We start from the raw sequence: 20909 nt of genomic DNA, 5'->3' as shown, positions 1-20909 counted from the left end.
TTATCAGTTCAGCAGGCAATTCATTTGCAGTGAGCACACCCCAAAGTCACGTTTGTGGTTAACCAAAAATATCTGCAATGCCTTTCACATATGTATCTGCATTTTCAAACTTGCATCTGCATAACCAAAGCATAAGTGGAGGGAGAAATGTGGAAACATGCACAGGGCACACTATTTTCTCTGGTTACTCGAAGGAAGTGAACACTGAATAAGGAAAAATATTTAGATGTGAAGTTAAAACCCGGTTACGAGGCATAGCGTAGGTTACTGACCCACATCCCTGTTCCTGCCAAACTTTCACAGATCGGTGTGAGCAATATAGCTTGGCTTTTGGTCAGTGATTACAGGCTAGATTCAGAGTAATGCGGAGGCCCTGGGTGACTCCAGGTGGGTACATGGTTAATGGGTGGCACCAACTGTATGTGGAGAGAAACCATGAGGCCTTGTAAAAGACTATTCGGCACACGAGAACTGCAACTGAGGGTACAGGGGTTGATAGATAATTTTGTTCTGCCTCAAATTTTAAAACAAACATTCTTACATGTATCCATAAAAGCAATACCCCCGCCCACATAGAACTACATAAAATACTCCAGCTCAAGTACACTCTCAACTTAAAATCAGTTCCTCTAACTGCCTACTGCAGTTCTCTTCAAAGCACAGCCTGCTGCGCCATAATTACCAGTATCATGTTGATCATGCAGTACAGGGGCAGTATATGGTACTGGGGCGCCTCCATTATTTAATAAAGAAGAACGGGTGCAGTTTCACTGATGACACTGGAAAAATCACAGTTCTTGAACATCCCTCCCTACTCCCAGGTGCCTTGACAGCTATCTAAGGGCTGTGTGGGGGCACAGGTAGTAGCTGTCCAATCCGTGACTGCATGAGGATGGCCAAATCCTCGCTGTCCAAGCAGCGACTGGACACAAATGATCCATTCCTGGTAGTCCAATCCGTCTGGACATGGACAATGAGGAATCGGTCATCCTATATGTTACTGTACATCAATGAGCAATTTTCCACTGACCAATCTGTGGCTTGACATGGATGACCTATTCTTCGCTGTCCAATCTACGAAGGGACACAGGGGACCGATATCTCGCTGTTCTATTCATGACTGAATAGGGATAACTCCCTATTGTCCAATTCATGACTGACCACGGATGACCTATTCCTCAATGTCCAACCCATGACTGAACATGGATGACTGACTCCCCTTTATCCAATCCATGACTGAACATGGTTTATTGACTCCCCTTTGCTCAATTTATGATTGGTTACAGATGACCTATTCTTCACTGTCCAATCCATTACTAAACATAGATGACTGACTCCTCCTTGTCCAGTCCATGACTGGACACGGATGACCGACTCCCCCAAGTCAAATCCATGACTGACTATAGATGTTCTATTCTTCACTGTCCAATCCACGACTAAACATGGATGACTGACTCCTCTGTGTCAAATCCAGGACTGACTATAGATGTCCCATTCTTCACTGTCTGGACATAGATGACTGACTCCTCCTTGCCCAATCCTTGACTGACTACAGAGGTCCTATTCTTCAATGTCCATACAAAAGCTGAGCATGTATGATGTATTCTTTATGTTCCAGTAGTGACGGGACATGGGTGACTGATTCCTCGCAGTCCAATCCAAGATCAAACATAGGTAATGGATTCCTCACTTTCCAATCAATGACTGAACATGGCTGAATGATTCCTTATTGTCCAATCCACAACTGACCACTGATGTCCTGTTTTTGGGTTACAGGTTTCACAGTGTCTAACCCGACTGGACATGGATGACTGATTCTTCTTTGTCCAATCTGTAAATGGACACGGATTACATATTTGTTAATATCCAATCCATGACAGGACACAGATGACCTATTCTTTACTGTCCAATCCATGACAGGACATTGCCGAGCTATCCTTCCCTGTCCAATCCCTGACTGGAGATGGGTGACCAATTTCTCGTTGTCTAGTTTGTGACTAGACAAAATTGACTAACTCTTTGCATTCCAATCTGATACTGGACATGAATGATCTTTTCTTCAGTGTCCAATCCGTGACATGAAATGAAGGACAGATTTACTGTCTGACCTGGTCTACAAGAAGCGCACCCTTATGGAAATCTGGATTAGCGTTATTCCATGTCACAAAAGGGTCAGCAGTGGCCTTAACCCAAAGTAAAAGCTAAAACAAGCCAAGTTATTACTGTCATTAAGAACACAAAATGTTTCAGTAATACTTAGCAGGCAATGTCGTAGCCAACATGGAACAATTTAGACTGGATTTCTAATGGATCTCCGTGCTGCTTAGGAGTTTTAGACAAAGAACATCGGGTATGAGTGATGCTCATCCGACAGAACTCCATCCTCCCTTGCGTCCTGCTCCTTGTCGTATTGTTAAATGTCAAGCTTTATCCTAGTGTTCTGAAGTAACTGAGATGAGACACTCAGCGCTTTAATAGTCATAATAATACATAAATATTTCAACATGTAAGAGCCTGATTTCTGTTCAGAGGAGTACAACATAGAACCCTAATACTCGTTTTGTGACAATAATTCGGAATCGAGTCAAGTTCGTTAGTGCAGAAACCTCCCCAAAGTTCACAGCCTTACAGGGAAACACTGGGTGCATGGGTACTAAACAGTCCTTAATGGTCCAGGGGCTGGAGAAAGGGCATACAGGATACAGGGATCCTGGGCATGGGGGCATAGGAAGGCTACAGAGGGCCTAGGACACAGTGTTATGAGGTAACATGAATACCCCTGAGACGTATGGCAGTCAGCGTGCTGTCACCAATGTTCCGGCACTCCCTGTACTGAGTGTGGACACAGGTCTGGGGTAACAGCTGCGGCAGTGGGAATGCTGTGTTGGTGATTTGGGAGAACAATGCTGTAGAAGCTGGCACAGCAATCACAATCCCTCATTCGGAGGTGGCATGCACTGTATTATAATTGTTCAATATACACATCAATTAGTTAATTAGTTGATTATGGACTGTCGGAGCAGTGGTGGTATAGCGGAAGTAAATGATTGACACAACCGTGATGGCAAAGCAGAGGTCGCGGACTGATAAAGCCATGCAAGCTGAGTTTGCACAATGCTGGTGTAGCAGAGGTTTGAAGTCACACACCAGTTCTGAGAGGGCTGGCATAGTGCTGGTGTAGCAGAAATGCCCTGACCAGCCTTGCACGCTGAGGCACAGCACTAACAGGTGATTGGCAGAGTTAGAGCAGGAGGCATGCAGCGAGACCAGTCGAGGCCAGCGAAGGAGGATGGAGCTGAGAGGGTACCTGCCCAGGCTGCCAGCGCATCTCCATGGACCGCATGTCCTGGTCCAACTCGTCGCTGAACAGAGTGAGCTCCTTCTCCAGCAAGACCTGAAAGGGAAGATGAAGGTTACCGGTCACCCTGTACGTGCCACACACCTGTGTCTGTCACACATACATCTTCTGCCCACACGCCTTCTGACACAGCGCCTCTGCTGTTGGATATTTATCAATAGGCCTGTTGACCAGCACCCCTGCTTTCTGCAGTGCATTTCCTTTTCCAGGCAAGAGGTGCCTAGCTATGACATCACTGCAACTCTTTTTCTAGCTGACCCTTGATGGCAAACATGGCCATAAGAGGAATGCGTGGGTCCAATATCAACACCTCTCAAAACTAACAAAGGTCTTTCACTTGTCAACACATTCCTAGGGATTTAGGGCCAGATGTAGCAAGGCTTTTGCACCTCGCAAACAGCGAAAATCGCTGTTTGCGAGGCGCAAAACCCACATTGCGATGCCCATTCCCATTTTGCGAGTCGGTAACCTGGTTATTGACTCGCAAAATGGGACTGCGAGTCGCAAATAGGAAGGGGTGTTCCCCTTCCTATTTGCGAGTCGCAGCGCGATGCAGGATTGCTTTGTGACCGCGAACGCGGTCGCAAAGCAATTCGCAGTTACCACCAGTGTCACACCGGTAGTAACCCATTCGCAAAAGGGAAGGGGTCCCCATGGGAACCCTTCCCCTTTGTGAATGGCCTTGAAAACATTTTTTCAGAGCAAGCAGTGCTCCTATGGACCACTGCCTGCTCTGAAAAAATGAAACTGAAACGTTTCATTTTTCATTTTGTAATGCATCTCGTTTTAATTTAAGGAAAACGGACTGCATTACAAAAAAAAAAACTGCTTTATTTAAAAGCAGTCACAGACATGGTGGTCTGATGTCTCCAGCAGGCCACCATCCCTGTGAGTGCTGCGACTCGCAAGGGGGTCGCAAATTAATATTAATGAGGTGGGCCTATGCGATCCCCTTGCGAATCGCAGATGGTGTCAGGGACACCATCCTTCATTGTGACTCGCAGTTTGCGAGTCGCAATGCCGGAATTTCGTACATCTGGCCCTTAGTTCTTTGTAGACACGTATTTCCAAAGCAGACGTAGCACCATCAGGCAGCTGTTGGCCTGATGTTACTGTCTCCCCTGGGTAGGTATTACTTGTGTCTCACATGTGTGGACTTCCCTAAATAAGATGTTCTTCTATCTTCACTGTATGCAGTCGGTGCACCCCCATTGGCTCATGGTTGGTTTAATACCCCAAGTGTTTCTATCTTCCTCTATCTCCCGTATATATTATCCAAAAAGAATGGGTTGTTGTCCAAAGCAGAATTGTGCCTGGAGCCTTAATGTGCCTGAAGAGCATTGCAATACTGTTCTTTATAGAAAATGATTTCAAGAACTCAGCTTTAGCTGTCAAACAACAGATCTATCTTACTTGTGGCCATGACAACAAGCGCCCTTTCACAAAGCGGTATTTTTTTAACCAAAGCAATATTTGAGATGAGTTCTGTTTGTATTGTTTTTTCTTGCTTTATCCCTTGAAGAGCTTTCTTTAACTTGAATGTTCTACCAATCACTTTTTGTTTGTGTTTTATTTTGTCAGGTACCTTTCTACGTTTTAGTAGTAGCAATTTAATAATGTTTCTCTGTTTCTGACCACCCTTTCAGGCGTTTTATTTTTCAGCACAGGATGTACAGACTTAACCATTTCCTTTTTTACATGTTTATTAAATAATTAATAGTGATCCAAGTCCTTACCGCAGTTTTCTATATTAATAAATAAACAGATTAAAGCTAGACCCACCCCTATAAAGTAAACCAGTTTTCACTTGTGCCAGCATTGCCTCAGTGGACAGTAACCAGAACCAGGTTACTTAATACAGTTCCCTTTATTCTCGCTGTAATTGTCTCTGGCTTCCAAAGTTCGAAACCTGATTGCTAAGGAAAGCCTCCAAACAAGATTTTTTTTGTTTGTGTTTGAAGTTTTATATAAATTGGGCCAAGGACATAAGATCGCTTTATATGAACACTTGTTTACCTTACACTTTTTTTAAAGCATGGAATGATTAAGTGATGCACCCAGAATCACAGTATGTTGAGCTGAGAGCAGTGAAAGGCTTTTTTCATATTAAAGGTTTTTGTATTATATGGAAATTAACATGTAAATGCTATCAACTGTGTACTTTTCACGTTTAGATTGACCATAGCTAATGTAGGCCTATGTTTAAAATGGCTAACGTTTGGGTGCCATCTTGTTTCATGAAGTGCATTTTATTTCTAGGAGAAGCTGAAGTCCCAATTAATCACCGTGATCTGTCAGAATAAACTGTACAAATCTAAACTTTTCTGAATTGGAGCCCTGCGAGGGATGGGGAACCTGGCACTTCCCAAGCTGGATATACCCTTTTGGAGACGTCCGATTTGAGATGCCTAGACATTTGAATCCCACTAGACAAGGCAAATTGCCATCAACTGAATATGGGGCGAGTCTTGGATGGCCTTCAAGAATCAATCAAATTTTGGAACAATCTCCCACTGTCAGTCATGTGCACGATGTGATGTCGCTAAGATGGTGGTCTTGCCCAGATACCTTTATGTCTTAGAGAAAGCCACATACCCAATCCCAAGGCTCGTGTTCACACTTCTCAATCAAGAACTGACACCAGTGATCTGGGTGGGCCAAAGAGGCAGAGTACGATTGGAGACACTGAAACGGAAGCAGAAAGGGGAGGAATGGAAGTTACAGGCCTAGAACTCTACTATGTAGCTGCCCACCCACAACATGCGGTCCAGTGGTTAGACGAGGGAGACAACTGGGAGAAAAGACAATTGAGAAGTACACATGAGAGGGAATCATTACCTACGCTACTGATGAAGGGCTGAGGAATACCACATCATCTCTTATAAATAATCAGGCACATCTATAGCACGTGTCCCAGGGCTATGAAAAAAGTGCCCAAACACCCACCCTTTGTGCTGAACATGCTGCTTTGGCACACTATGCCATTCACACGGATAGCCATGGCCATCTCAGTGGAAAAATTGAAAAACAAATGTATTATCTTTAACGAGGCCCAGACAATATTTGAGCTTAATGCAGGGCAGTTTCTCTAGTATGTATAGTTAGCTCATCTGGCCAAGGGGCCACAGACCTCATACATGAAGGCCCCCCACAGTCCAACACAATGGTCATGGTTCTCACCCTCCAGGCATGCAGAAGTCTGATCTCTCAGTTATAGAGAGCATTGCAGGCAGACAAACCAGCCACACGTTAATAACTCAAAACACATGACGCGCTGCACTGGAGGGAGACCTCACAGACAAAGAATGGCGAGAGACATGGCGAGGAGTGCAGTCTCTCTCTAGTAATGCGAGATTCAAGCTTATACGATACATTTACAGACACAAGACCTATTATACCTTTGTCAAGCTACACAAAATCTATCTCACAATCCTGGCAATCTCCTGAAGAGGTGGGCAGAGGGAAGCATGCTTCCTGCACATGATCTGGCAATGCCATGCGATACAAGCTTTCTGGCAGGAGGTGGCCCACGTAATACGGGAATACACAAAAGGTGACAACACGCTTAACAGTCAAAAGCTACACACTAAATATCCTCCCTAAGAGAAAAAAACAAAACCACGTACAGACAAAAGTCTTTACACTAGGCACAATATTAGCCAAAAGGTGTACAGCTGCCCACTGGGCAAGCCAACAGCACCTGCTGGCAGTGCCTGGGAAAGAGATCTGACAGAATGGGCAACTGCGGAGGAGGCACACACGAGACTGGTGAAACGGGATGGTAAACTGGTGGATGACCTGACAAAGTGGGCAGAAATGATACAAGACAGTTCAGCCCCACCGGGGATCAGGCCTCCCTAAGAGAAACGGGAAAAATCAAGAACTCGGGCAACAGAGAGACAGAAACCCTAAATACTCACACACCCTAATAAGTTCCATTCGCAGGGGAGGGGGAGGCAACAGATTAATCCACAACAACGACGGGAGATTGAAACAATGAGAAGCAACATACACTAATGAACTAGCAAGGATTTTTTTGTGCTGTTCGTATTTTTAAAAATGTAATGTGCCGTTTTTAAGAGTGAAAATGGCACACCAATACCTTTAAAAAAAGCATCCAAGCAGGGTATCCTGTTTCGTCGCTGGGAGCGCACTGAAGGCTGTTATTAAGAGGAGGCATCCAAGCCTCTCCATAGGAACATTACGTAAGATTATTTCTTTTATTTGCTCTTGAGACGCTGACACTCTGGCAAAAAAAGATATTAAGCTAGGATGAAATAGTTTCCATGGATGAAAGCTTTCTGGTGCCCCAGGCGAATGTCTTGGTGTGCCAGGTAACGAGCCCGGCCCTGAACACACCCCTCACGCGGCTGGAGCCGAGCCAAGCACCAGACCGTGACTGAAACCTCACAACCATTTTACACGTCCTTCCCGGATTACCACCAGTGCCTGACTAAACCCACTGGAGGCCCGGTAGGCAGTCTAAATTTAGGGGCATCCGTCCCAAATTATCTCCGAATACGTTTTTAATTTTTCCAACCAACAATTTTAATAAACTAATTTTATTACTCAAAACTAAACATTAAACTTACGTAGCTTGCACCGAATTCCTTTACAAATTGACAGCTGACGAAATATGAGCTTTTAAGAGACAAACATATGTGAATCTGGGCTTTTAAGAGACAAACATATGTGAATTTGGTGTCAATGGTTTATGTACTTTAAGTTGTTAATGGGTACATTACATTAATACAGTATTTTCTCTATAGAGTCTTTAGTGTAAAGTTTTAGTTTCTTTGAGTTGATTCATTTTTTTTCTATCTTTTGGAAACAATTTAAGAAAGCTTGATTGTAAATTTCTTTCAAGATCAAATCTCTATTCATTTGATCCATTGTCGCGGGCCCCTAAAAGGAGTGGGGTCCATAGACTGATGCCTACTTCCTATTTGGTAATCCAGCACTGATTACCAGCACTGCGGTACCATACCAAAGGCAGATTAACACCAGTATCTAACACCTACACACTCAGCCTATGTGGTGCAACTATATTCACACTTGTCTTTCTGGGAATTTAGGTGAAGTGCACTATATTCAGGACCACTGGAATCATGTCATTTTGCAGCTGCGGCGTGTTCCGTATAATAATCGATTTGCTGCATTGGCAAATGACTCCACTATCTGCTGCGTCATCTGCAGATTTTAACAAAAAAGTGTTACTACCTCAAACTGATTCAAAGTTATTAAAAATGAGGCAAAATGTTCTGCACCAGAGTGGAAGGCACCTTGCAAATGTTGACTGGTCACTTTTCTGTTAAATTTGGGTGTCATATTTGGGTGTAACCTAATTGGGAGAAACCTTTCCCCAGATAGTGTTAGCGTAAAATGACAAAACAAGTTAGATAATACTATCACAAAATGAGCCGGGTAACACTGCATAATTTGTCTTCTCTTGAAGCAAACTTTAGGTAAGCCTGTTGCATAATTCCAGTGGACCTGACTAGATTATAAGGATCTACAATGGCCAACCCAAGGACAGTTTTCCTACAGAAAGTCAGAACTACAGGAGCTTGTGAAGAATTACTTCAGACCTTCCTTCTGTTCCAGGTAGGTGGCAAAAAGAAAATCGGAAATCTTCGATCAAGAGATTACATCTACTGATGGCCAACGGAGCAGGCTGGCGCTTGCTAAATCCAAGGAACCTCGTGGAGGAGCGTCAGCAAGAAAGAGCTCCCTGGAACAACCCCCTTTTGGTGATCCACTGGAAGTGACAAGACTGAATGAACTTCTCCAGACACCTACCTGTGGACCTCTTCCCCCACTGATCCTGCCCTCACCATAAGACATTTATAAATATCCTCAGTTGGTACTGGGATCCTACTCATCTTGCCTCGCTTTTCAGGACTTGCTTTCTGTGCCTGTACTTTTCTCTATTAATAATTTGTACATTGACCTCTTTGGAAAATAACTAGACTTGGGGAACAAGTTCAGTGTCCTTAATACTCCTAATGTGGAAGGAACATCACGCTGCCATCTCTATCACAAACAGTTTACTCTGGCGAGGAACAGGACAACCGCAAGCAGTAAAGGCGACGTTGCTGTCCTTTTGAGACATGAAGATGCAGTTAGGACTCCCCGGGCATGTCTGGCCGCTCTGTAAAGCATGACACTAAGTGCCTGGGGACCCCACTATTCTTCACATTGATGCAATGTGTGGGATTAGGATTACAGCCAAAACAGGAAGTAGGCAACTAGGGCTGTAATGCTGTACTTATATGTGACATTTCCATCAGAGAAGGAAAGAAAAGCGACTGGTGATGTCATAATTGCACGTAAAGCATTAGTGCCACAACTTTAATTACCAATACTTCAATCTGACCATTCTGTCAACTTGAATGATACTTCATTTTACCACTATTGTTAAATGGTATTAGCTCCTGAATTGGCTGGGGCTAAAGATACCCTACTAAAGGTAACCCATTAAAGTAATGATCGGGCTGGGATAACAGTCAATGAAAGTAGTGTTGGTCGAATGATTGATATGCATCTCAAAGCAATCAGATGAACTACTTTGTAAGCAACACCAGTCACAAAGTTCAGCAACACCAAGATAAGAGTGGTCAGGGCCCTCCTGATTGCTGACTTTCCCGTGAAGAAGAAAAACCAGGATCTTAAATAGGTATCTAGTGATGTTACACAGAAGACAGGCTCAACAAACCCCAATGCAATAAGGCACGATCAGCTTTAGGGCCCCAAAGAGCTGGGACCTCAGCTAATGGATCAGAATGGAGCCGAGATGCAGCCATCAGAAACTTAAACAAACTGATCCATTCCAAGGTACCAACTGAATTTATGCAACCAAAATTTTTTAAAAAATGATTTTCCCTGAGTAAACAAGAGAAGAATATGCAGTGAATACACGATCAGAGGGAGGACCTGTGCTCTCAAGTGCAGAACAATCAACAAAACCTAGAAGTACACCAAAGAAGTGTCGTCAACAATTACTGGGCCAAGAGGGGGTGTCTACAAGTCCAGGATGTGTGTGGGACGTCACTGGCAGGACTGAGGTTGGCGAGTGGCAACAGGCTTAACAAGATGTGGAGTGCCCACTCTCACACTCCAATCCAGCATTAGCAAAGGTAGGCCAAAAGCATAACTGATGTACCACTGACTCACCTTTAGGTAGTTCAGGTTGAACTCAAGGGTTTGCTCCACCAGAAGTTATTAGGGATGTAGGAATCAACAATCACAATGCAATACAGTTAAGGGGTAAAGAATGTAAAGGGCCCAACTGCCCTTGTTGTAACAACACTAAATCAACAAAGAAATTATGTTTTTTTCCTTTTAATTTAAGTAGGTGTACTGCATTTGGTTCTGTTCAGCACATGTGGTTGCATGGAGTTTGAAAAAGTATGTATATTATGCAATCTTCGATACAGTATTAAAATGTTTAAGGCTTGCACAGAATCTGGATAGGTACTAACAAAATGATGTCTCATAAGGTGACTTCTGCCTGACTGATCGTAATGGGCGGAGGGGGAAGAAGTCTCATCGCTTCACAATCTAGTATCAATAGCAATACCTGACAAACAGATTTTGTTGTAAGGTAATAGACCCTGCTTTTATAAAAATGCACGAACACCTAAAGCATAAAAAATATTCCCAGTAGCATAAGAATATTCCCTTACTTTTTTAACAAAGCAGTTCAAATGGCCAAGAAAGAGCAAAACTCAACACGCATACGGGTGCTAAAAGATGTACACTGCCTCAAGACGGCCTCTCTACTTCCGGTTGTGCAGTGAGATAAAACCACATACATTTCAGGTTTTGCAGTGATAAGAGTACAATTCTGGGGTTGTGGTAAAGTGAAATAACCAAACGTCTTAGTTCTTTTGAGTGCTTGTGCCCTTCAATACCATTTGCGGCGGTAGAGCCTACTGGCCTGAGATAGGGTAGTGAACCTCCTGGGTGGGCACATTGCTTTAGCTGCAGGCTTCTAGTCGCTTTTCTACGGGATCTGTGGCAAGGAGCGCTGATATTGCACATGACCCTGTCTCTGTGGACTTGGGAGATGCTAAATCCCAGATTCAGTAACATGCCCTGCAAGAGAAGCAGTTCAGTGCAAACAACACAAAGGATTCAATAACAAAACAAGCATTGGCAAAGCCAACAGGTCATGCATTGGTTACCAGATGTTGGCTTTGTCATTGCCTGGTTTGTTTAGTTCTTTGGTCCCAAGAAGCACACATTGCCATAGTAACTGCTGTCCCTGAAGGTAGCTTTTTGTGCGGATGTGCTCCTTGTGAAAGAGCAGTGTCCTCACTTTGTAGTTAGCCAGTGGTAGAAGTGGGCTTACATACTGTCCCATACTGTGTGCTTTAGCGAGGGAAAGAAAAAAAGTGAATGACAACAGCGGACCAATGAATGAACAGGGTTGGCCAAGCCCATAAATGTGTATCTATTTTATATGTATGATTAACCAAAGGAATTTCACAGCACTCCGCAAGTCTAATTATCTATCCTTTATTCGTAGATCGTATCCGCTGTCACAAGCACCGGAAGATGAGTGCACCACTCAAACAACGGACTACTTTTTTTTTTATATATATATATATAAATATTTATATATATAAAACATTTTTAGTTAAATGAAGTGGTCCTGAAAAACGCTATTTCCACTAAAAAGTTCACGTTCTTGTCCTGCTGCCCAACCCATGGCCGGTGCCGGACACAAACCGTATCACCAGTGGATAAAAACTTGTAATCCCTCGTTTCATTTTTCCGTGAAAAGCTCTGTACATTCAGTTGCATGACACAACTCCACAAAACACAGGCGTTTTCACCCTTGGAGCAGTACCTGGTTAATCCCCGCTCTCTCAGCTGCAGCCTCCTGTTAGGCCCGCGTTACCCTAAACCCTTCAAATATTGTTCATGGGCGCCCCCTCTTCACGAGGAGCTCGTAAATAACACTCCGAAGAATTCCAAGACGGTCGGGGGCACGCGGGGCCGGGTGTAAAATGAGGTAACCTGGGCCGCACAGGGAAAGAGAGAAATTATGAAAATAGGAATGAAAAAAAATAAAAGGTACATGAGAAGTTAGGGTGTAAGAAAGGAAATACAGAAAATATACACAGGGGAGAAAAAGCTAAGAGAAATACAAGAAGGGAGGATAGGAAAGAAGAAAGGAAGAAATAAGCAAGAATGAATAAAGGGCGAGGAAGGGGGAAATGGGGTAGCATGGAGGACAATGACAAAAGGAAGGGATGAAAATGAAAGAAATGAACGAATTAAAGAGAAAAGGGTGAACGGTACAAAGGATGGACGGAGGAAGCAAGGACAACCGGGGGAGGCTATAATTAGGAGAAGGTGGGGCAGGGAGAAGAAGTACGGCTGCCTGGAGCATTGGGTTCATGTCTGGAGGCCACATCTGGATCGTTGTGTACACATCTGCAGCACTCTGTCCGTTTCGGGGCCGCTTCTCTTCCCTACGAGGAGAGACGGGCTGGAGGCAGTCCAGGGGCGCATAACACACGAGCCAACAACCTCAGAATTGTGGGAGCCAGCAAAGGACTGAAGAGGGGTGTGAGAGAGGCTCTGTGATTCCCAAATGCAATGAGCAGTACGACGGGCGGCCTCGTGCAGAGGAAGAGAACTCCTGGACCAGAGACTGTGGAGCGGGGCTCCAAAAATACATTTATATGGAAAAACTCCATGCAGCAATGGTGGATACTGAAACAGTAAAGGAATTAAAACGCATCTATGAAACACTTGGGGGAAAAAATGGTACTTAGCTGGAGGCCATGTTGGATCGGTGTTTCTGCTGAAGGGCCTTCTGGATGCGCCAAAAAGTCTTAGACGAAGGTACAACCTGTGGCAAAGGTTTGACGGCCTGATAGTTGCGCGGACTGCAGACCCTCCTGGCACAAGTGGGCTCTTACCTCAATGTCCTGAGAGGGCGGCTCCTGCGCGCGGTCCCCACGGGAAGCTGAAAGCTGTGAATCAAGACAGACCAGCTAGGTAAATGCGGGTAAACAGACCGCATAACACGCACCCCCGCACAAAATGGCATCACGTGCTCACAATCAACTGGATCGCATAGACAAGCCCCCTCAAGTCACATACTGGCCCCGAAGAACATGCAAGGGCCAGCCCCAGGCATGGCACACGCTTTGAACCACAGGACCACACACCTGTTTGTCCCTGGTTCATACAGACCAGGCCCTTACTCCCCATGATCCCTTACAGACGAGTTCCCATATCACGCGTAAACCAGCCCAGGCTACATACGGATAAATCCTCAGGCCCAGTGCTAGTGGAAATATGCCATTTTGAGAGTTTGGCATTTTTCGCATAATTATGGATTTGCTGCATTTGCTACATAACATATATGCGGCATAATCTGCAGATCTGAACAAAAAATGTGTTCCTAGCTCGAAGGGATCAAAAGGTCTAAGAATGAGGTGACACGTGTTGCAGAGCGGTGGAAGGCCCTCTGCAAAGGCTGACTGGTCCCCTTTCTGTTGCACATCCCTGCGCCTGGGTGTTAGACTAGCACTCATGAGGCGGTTGTACTACTGAATATCCACACAAACAATATTGAGATAGAAGAATATCGAAGACAGAATATAGAAGGACAAAACACTGAAGGGTAAGCGCAGGTATGGAAGTATAAATTAACTATTCCTAACACCACATCTACGCACCTTGAAAATGTATGTACCGCGTGGACACATATATGTGGAGTTAGGTATAGAAAATATAACCTCACTTACTCTCAATTCTTTTCAATATTTTGTCCCACCAATATTGTGGGTACTTCAATATTGAGGGTGCACAGCAGTGAGGTGAAACCTTTGCCCAAGCATTGTTAACCTGTGCAAAATTGACCACACAATGAAGCAATAATATCACAAAATGTGCCACATTACACTGCATGATTTGCCTTTCCTTGCCATATGATTTAGTCGACCGTGCTGCATAATTTGACCCCCTCCCCCCCTCGCCACATGATTCCAGTGACCCTGGTCTCTATCGTTAGATACCGACCAGCTCCCGAGATGAAATATAGACCAACTCCTGGGCCAGCTACAGATCCGCCTCTGGGCCATATGCAGTCCAGCTCCCAGATGCCCCAGGGACCGGTCCCTGGGGCGTTGTAGCGGACTCCCCTCCACCTTCCCCTCAGTGCCTCGCACTCTTGTTCCACGTACCTGGCTCGCCTGGCTGCTCACAGGTGTACTTCCGGTACTGCCCCGGTATGTGCCCCCAAGCGTCCAGGGAGCAGCGGGTGAATGTTCCTGTCCTGGCGCCTCCTCCTCGGCCGGCCCGCTGCACAGACACAAAAGGTGAATTTTAACGGTTGTCCTGACAACAGACCTGGAGGATCTTCGAGCGGATCTGAACTTGTCTACAAAGGCCCGAGCCCTGCTGACAGGAGCTTCCATCAGCACAGCCAGGGGCTGCAGGGACAACTCACGCTCTCTTCCTTACTGGGGGATCACAACCAATGAGCTTCCCATGAGGTGCGATTATTGCTTTCGGAGTGTAGTCAATCTTTCTGGGCCTCCTCACTGAGGCGGCCTTTCCCACTAAACCAGTGTCCATCAGCCTCAATCTGTCCCTGCCTCAATTCGACTGTCCTCTTCTCAGGTGAGGTGCCCACTTCCACTTGGTCTCACTCATTCTACATCTCACACAGTCTCCCCTTTATCATCCAGTTAGTCTCTGTCTCACTCCGCCTGCCTGTCGTGTTCAGCCTCTCCGGGTTTCAGTTAGTGTGCCCCACAGTCTCTCTTGTCCACGCCTCTCTTCGATTACTGCTGTCTGATTTACTTTAGCCCTGTCCCCCTCTGTCCAGCCATCTCTCTACACTTCTGTCCTCACGCACGCTGACTCTCGCTCTGTCTCGCTCAGTCTCTGGTATCTCATGGCCCCTGTCAGTGTCACACTCTTATTTATCCCAGTCTCAGTCGACTGTCTCTCCCAGTCTCACTCTTTTCAGTATATTGGTCCTACCCAGTCGCTGTCTCACTGTATCAGCCCATACTCCACTGTCTCATTCACACTCAATAAGCCACTGTCTCACTCCATTTGGTCTTTTCCATCTGGGTCTGTCTCAGTCTCATCCAGTTGGTCCCCATCTCAACTCATCTACTCATGTATAACTCATTCTGTTCCTGCCTCTTCCAGTCTGACCCCTCTCGTTCACTCTGTGTGAATTTTAAGCCATGCCTCACCGATGAGGCCTAAGTAGGATGAAACAGGTCTGGGGTTACTTTTGGAGCCCCTGTCTGAAGAGGCATAGTGGGTGAAAAATGATGGACTGGAATGCAGCACTAGTGATTGTTACTGTCTAGGACTTTTGCGAACCTCCACCCATCCACCTTGTGTCTTCCTCACTGTGTTGCACTGAGTGCCATGTGAATGCCCAGATGTGGGTCCTGTACGCGCTGTGCCACAGGAAACAAGCTACACCTCACCGACGAGGCTCCAATACGCCAAAGCTGGCATGGGTGGCTTGTGCTCCCAACCAGAGCAGGCCTGAACTGTCCAGTTGGAGCAGAACCAAGCCTGATTTCCATATCTCTGCTTTCGGGCTGGAGTGGCACCAATGGGCTGGAATGTAGCCCCACCCGATTACCAGGGTCCGAGCCTTTTGCAAACATTCCACACACCACCTTTATGTTTTCATCATTCCAACTGTTCATATCCCGCTCATGCTGGCCCTGCCTCTCTCAGGGTGTCTCTGATTCTCTATCCGTGGACAGTTCTGTTCTTGGCTTAAGTGAGTTTGTCTTTGTGTCACTCAGTGTTCCCTTCTCAAACTGTTCAAATCTCTGTCTAACTCACATAATGCAGTATGTCTCTTTCCCACCCAGCTTGTCCCCATCTCACCTCGTCTGTTTCTAGATCACTGTCTGTCAGTCTAAGTCTATCTCATCTCTTTCCAGCTGTAATCGCCTCATCTACTTCCCCTTTCTTGCTTATCCTGCTCCTGTCTCACACCATCTCTTGTTTACTTCATTTAACACGTTTTCCCTCAAATGGGGGATCTCAAAGATCTTGGCATATCTCACTCAGTCTACCAAATCTCAATATACCCGTCTATTTCTTCCCCTGTCTGCAATGTCTCACTCTGTGCCCATTCAACTCCGTCTGTGCCGGTCTCAGACACCTGAGCCCCTTCTGACTTAGCCTGCCCCTGTGGCATTCTTACACTTCTTGAATATCCTCTCTGGCCCCCTCTTTGTCCCCATTCACTCCGCCCTCTCAATATTTAACTCACCTTCAATGTTTTTTTTTTTTTTTTAACTACTACAGTCTATTTACTTCTCTCCCGCAACTTCCTTAACTCTACCCATAAAACAAGTTAAGACTCTTTAACTCTCCTCTGTATCGCTAGCACCCCTACCAAGCTCAATTTCCATACATATACTCATTGGTTCCTTTAACTTCCCCTCAGCATCTTTACCTGCTCCCTTCAACTCTCCTCTCTGCAACTTTAACTCTTTGGCATGGTCTCTGCATCTCTTCCTTTTTAACCCCATCAACTCTTCTATCCGTTTCTTAAACTTCACTCCGAGTCTCTTACCCATTGTCTGTAACACATGCCTCAGTGTCTTTGACTCTCCCCGTTTCTTTAACACTTCCCTAAGACAATCTAACCATACTTGGTTTCTCTACCCCAATCTGTATACCACCTGAGTGTCAATGTCTCTAACTATTCTCTTATTCGCTCTGTCTCATCCATCAGCCTCATCACCCTTAATTATATGTATGTATATATATATATATGTATATATATATATATATATATATATATATATATATATATATATATATATATATATATATATATGTATGTATATATATATATATATATATATATATATAACATGAAGTCACTCCACAACAAACGGGAACCAAGCTTCTCTGGATTCTCGTCACATGTATGACACCGGCACAACCAATCCAAGTCCCAAAATACTCTTTTGTTCATTAAATAAAGTATAAAGTGCTAAGTGCTAATTAGAGAAAAAATGGCAACACGTTTCGGCTCGAGCCTTCAACTGGTTAGTCTCTTATTCGCTCTGTCTCATCCATCAGTCTTATCACCCTTAATTAATTATATATATATATATATATATATATATATATATATATACATATATATATATATATACATATATATATATATATATAGTTATAGTTAGGATCGTGTTTCATTAAGAGATGCAATTTTTGTGCTGATATATTCTCAAAACTTTGTGGTTTTGCCGGCCTTTATCCTGACCGCTGGTGGGGCCAGAAAGAGCGCTACCGCTAGCACCTGACATGTAACAAAATCCACACTCCAAAATAAGAGGGGTCCAGCACTTGAAGACATGGAAGTGGTAACTTTTATTGAGGCAACATCCTCCAAAGATACGCATTTCGGCTGGAGAACCAGCTTTTGTCATCCTGCGAGGAGCCATTTCACCAATGTTTAACACTTCCAGCTTAATAAACATAATCAAAATCCTCTGTGATTGAGATTGCTTCAAGAAACCATTTAGAATGAAACACTTAAATGTGGCAAAAGCATCGTATCTATTCAATAGTGTAAAATGCATAAACAGTCATAGCGGTTTTGAACAACTCACTCATTTTTAGCTCGAACATAGCAGCGCACAAGCGCTGCTCTTCTCAACATGTTGTAATCTATTCTGAGAGCTTTAACCACGCCCATCTCATGGCCATCACTTTCATTCGTTGCTTATTTCTGGGTGTGTGGCTGGTGTTAGGACGCAGGACGCAATGTCGTGAGCGAGAGATGGAGTCACAGTGTGCAGAAGCTGTGTCGACAGCATTCGAGCTGACTCGCGCTTCGGTGCTCTGCTGCAGGCGGCAGCGGGCCGTGGTGAGCAGGTGAGGGGCTTGGATTTGGGCCCCTGCCAATCGGCTCCCCGCCCCCCAGGCCCTGGATTTGTTCCCTGCTCCTTTTCCAGTCTCTGGCCATTTCTAGTGACGAAGGGCTCCTGGAGGGGCTGTGTGAGCACTGGTCTTGGGTTTGGCGCAGTTTGAGTGCCTGGACATGAGCCCTAGACTATAGAGTGCATTGGCTCGGCGCTAGGTGATCCACTCAGGACCGAAGCAGCGCGACGAGCAGAAGCCCTAACTTGGGCTCAAGGTAAGTGCCATTGCCAGTGGGGCCAAGTGGGTGTGGTGGTGGACGGAAGCTTAGGCTGCAGGCAACCAGTCTCTGGCGGAGACGGCTTGTCAGGGCTGTGCTGCCTTGCATCGTCCTGCCCCCTCACTTTAAATTCGGCTTCCATCAACTTTCCTTTCTTCTTCAAGTTTTCACGCAGCATCTTGACATTATTACATAAGACCCGCAAAGTGTCACATCAAGGAGTCTACTCACGTTGGCCTTTATTATCTTCCGCCCTAAAGTTCCTCAATTTGACGGAAGGAGTGTGGGAACTGTTTGCGTTATGAGGTGCGGCAAAGTAAGAAAGGTGCATTCCAATTCTCAAAAATGCAAGAAATGCCACAGCGGTGATGCCATGTGCAAGGCCACATCGCACTTGTCACTGGCTCCCGATGAGTGGGGTTACCCTCTTTCCCCTACTTCAATCACGGCGGCCCCTCCATCAATGGTTGCTGAACTGTTCAATCACGTATTTTCGAACTCCCACCCTCCTGCTGCCTATCCGTCTCATTTAAGTTCCTTGAAGTCTCATGAGTCCTCTCTTTTGGCCTATTTTAAGAAGAAACTTAAGTTTGAATCTAAGGCTAACGGTGGGGATACCCAGCCAGTGTCAGGTCTGGGTGAAACCTCGGCGTCTTTAGTTACGGATGCCTCACCTATTGCCTTTGGATCATTGACAACAGCTGTGTTAATTCATCGTTCTGCTTCCCCAGTTATCTTTGTGAACCCTCAGTGCTCCTCAATCCCCTCTGAGGCAGAGGTCTTCGCTTTTACTCCGTTAGCCTCTCAATAAGAAATGAGCCCATCAGCATCACAGGAGGGCCATCTTGGTGTGATCCCACCAAAGCATGAGCTCTCTCCAATTATTATCTCATGTGACCACTCCTTTGATGGTAGAGAGTGGGTGACTTCTTTAGCAGCTTCCCCAGCAGTTTTCTATCGGCAGGATGGGCAGGTCGCGAGCAGTCAAGATCATCTGCGGGACTGCAGTAACGCCCCTTTAACTAGTCCCCCCGGCAGCCCAGTGGACACACAGTCCAACTGGCAGCATTCGTCCTATGCTACCCATGAGGTCATCTAGTGGGGCCGGTGGCACCAGCTCTCAAATTGAGTTCAACAAGGTCAAGCTCAACTATCAATCGCTTCCAGACCTTTTGTGTCTTCAATCTGAAATTACAGGTGGCGCCAAGGTGGAATCTAATTCTGTGCTTATTTCCAAGACTGCTGTAAGTGGCTCTGCTTGGCCACAGCTTTTGCAAACTCTTCAATCCACTGTGCTGGCCTTGAACTATCACTCTGATAAGCTGGAGGTCCGAGTTGATTTGTTGAACACATTGGCCACATATGTAGCTGGGATTGACCATAAAATAGAACATTTAAATCAGCTAATTACTAGAGCCAAAACAAGCTCCAACTTAGTATAAGCAACTTGTTGCTGTTCCCCAATTATTGGAAGTTTATCATCTCTGCCTACCTTTTTGAGTTCCTTAATATCTGAAATTAAGAGGCTCTCTGTAGCACCTGTGCCTCTGGCATCCTTGCCGAATCCGAGGTCTCATCCTGATTCACCTCGGAAACCAACTAAACTAAAAACATTGGATGACTATTTTTTTTCCAGCAAAGAGTGTAACAATCACCATTTCTCCCCAGTCTGTTGTCACTGGAGTCTCGGAGTAAGTCACTTTGGCCAACTGTGTTCACAAGAACTCCCATCTGCCTGGAGTCGGTTCTATGGAGTCAGTTCTCTCATATTGTTCTTGCGTTGCGCCACAAATAGATTCACCACACCCACTGCCTGCAGGAGCTGATCGTGGAGTTCAGCACCCGTGAAGTAAGAGGGGAAAAAAAAGGCTCTGAAAACAATAGAACAAAAGGCAGAGCTTACCTCCCCAAGGGTCCCCAAATAATGTTCACCTGTCGGTCCGATTCAATGAGCAGCAGTCGCTGAAGGTCTCTAATGTGATTCCATGGACCAATTCTTTGATGGCCATACAGGGCGGCTCTTTACCATCTAGGGAACCTATGCAGGGCCCTTCGGTTACTACTATTCTACAGGAAACCAAATGACCCCAAGGATCCTTTGATTCCCACTGAGAAAGGCAAATTTGTCCGATCCCATGGTCACATGCAGGGGGGGGTCGGGAGCCGTCAATACTGCAGTAACCTTGTCAAACCCCAAAGCAGTCCATGAAATTACCAATGGTGAGGTCAGAGGCTCAGGACGCACTATTTCCTACAACTTGCCTTCTGATGGTCATTGGAGCCAGTCTTTAGTCCTGGCATCACACCACCAAGCCTTTTCTATTGACAACCCGGGCTTGGGGCGGGGGTCCCTCTGGGCCCGTTCAACACAGCGGAACAGTT

At 45.4% G+C, this 20909-nt stretch overlaps 1 protein-coding gene across 10 annotated transcripts in view; it reads right to left on the bottom strand.

Annotated features, from left to right (window-relative positions):
- SORBS3 (sorbin and SH3 domain containing 3) overlaps positions 1-20909 on the bottom strand; it is a 293967-nt gene that overhangs the window by 111135 nt on the left and 161923 nt on the right. For 9 of the 10 annotated variants that reach the window (XM_069214033.1, XM_069214036.1, XM_069214035.1 and 6 more), the window contains 3 exons: positions 14566-14683; positions 13294-13347; positions 3308-3394 (listed from right to left, as the gene is read on the bottom strand). In XM_069214033.1, coding sequence (XP_069070134.1) covers positions 3308-3394; positions 13294-13347; positions 14566-14683 — 259 coding nt within the window. The remainder of the gene's footprint in view (positions 1-3307; positions 3395-13293; positions 13348-14565; positions 14684-20909) is intronic. The other variant, XM_069214040.1, reaches the window with a different exon arrangement.

The sequence above is a fragment of the Pleurodeles waltl genome, chromosome 11, assembly GCF_031143425.1.
Source record: "Pleurodeles waltl isolate 20211129_DDA chromosome 11, aPleWal1.hap1.20221129, whole genome shotgun sequence".
Classification (NCBI taxonomy): Eukaryota; Metazoa; Chordata; class Amphibia; order Caudata; family Salamandridae; genus Pleurodeles; species Pleurodeles waltl.
This window is presented reverse-complemented; position numbering and strand designations above follow the sequence as displayed.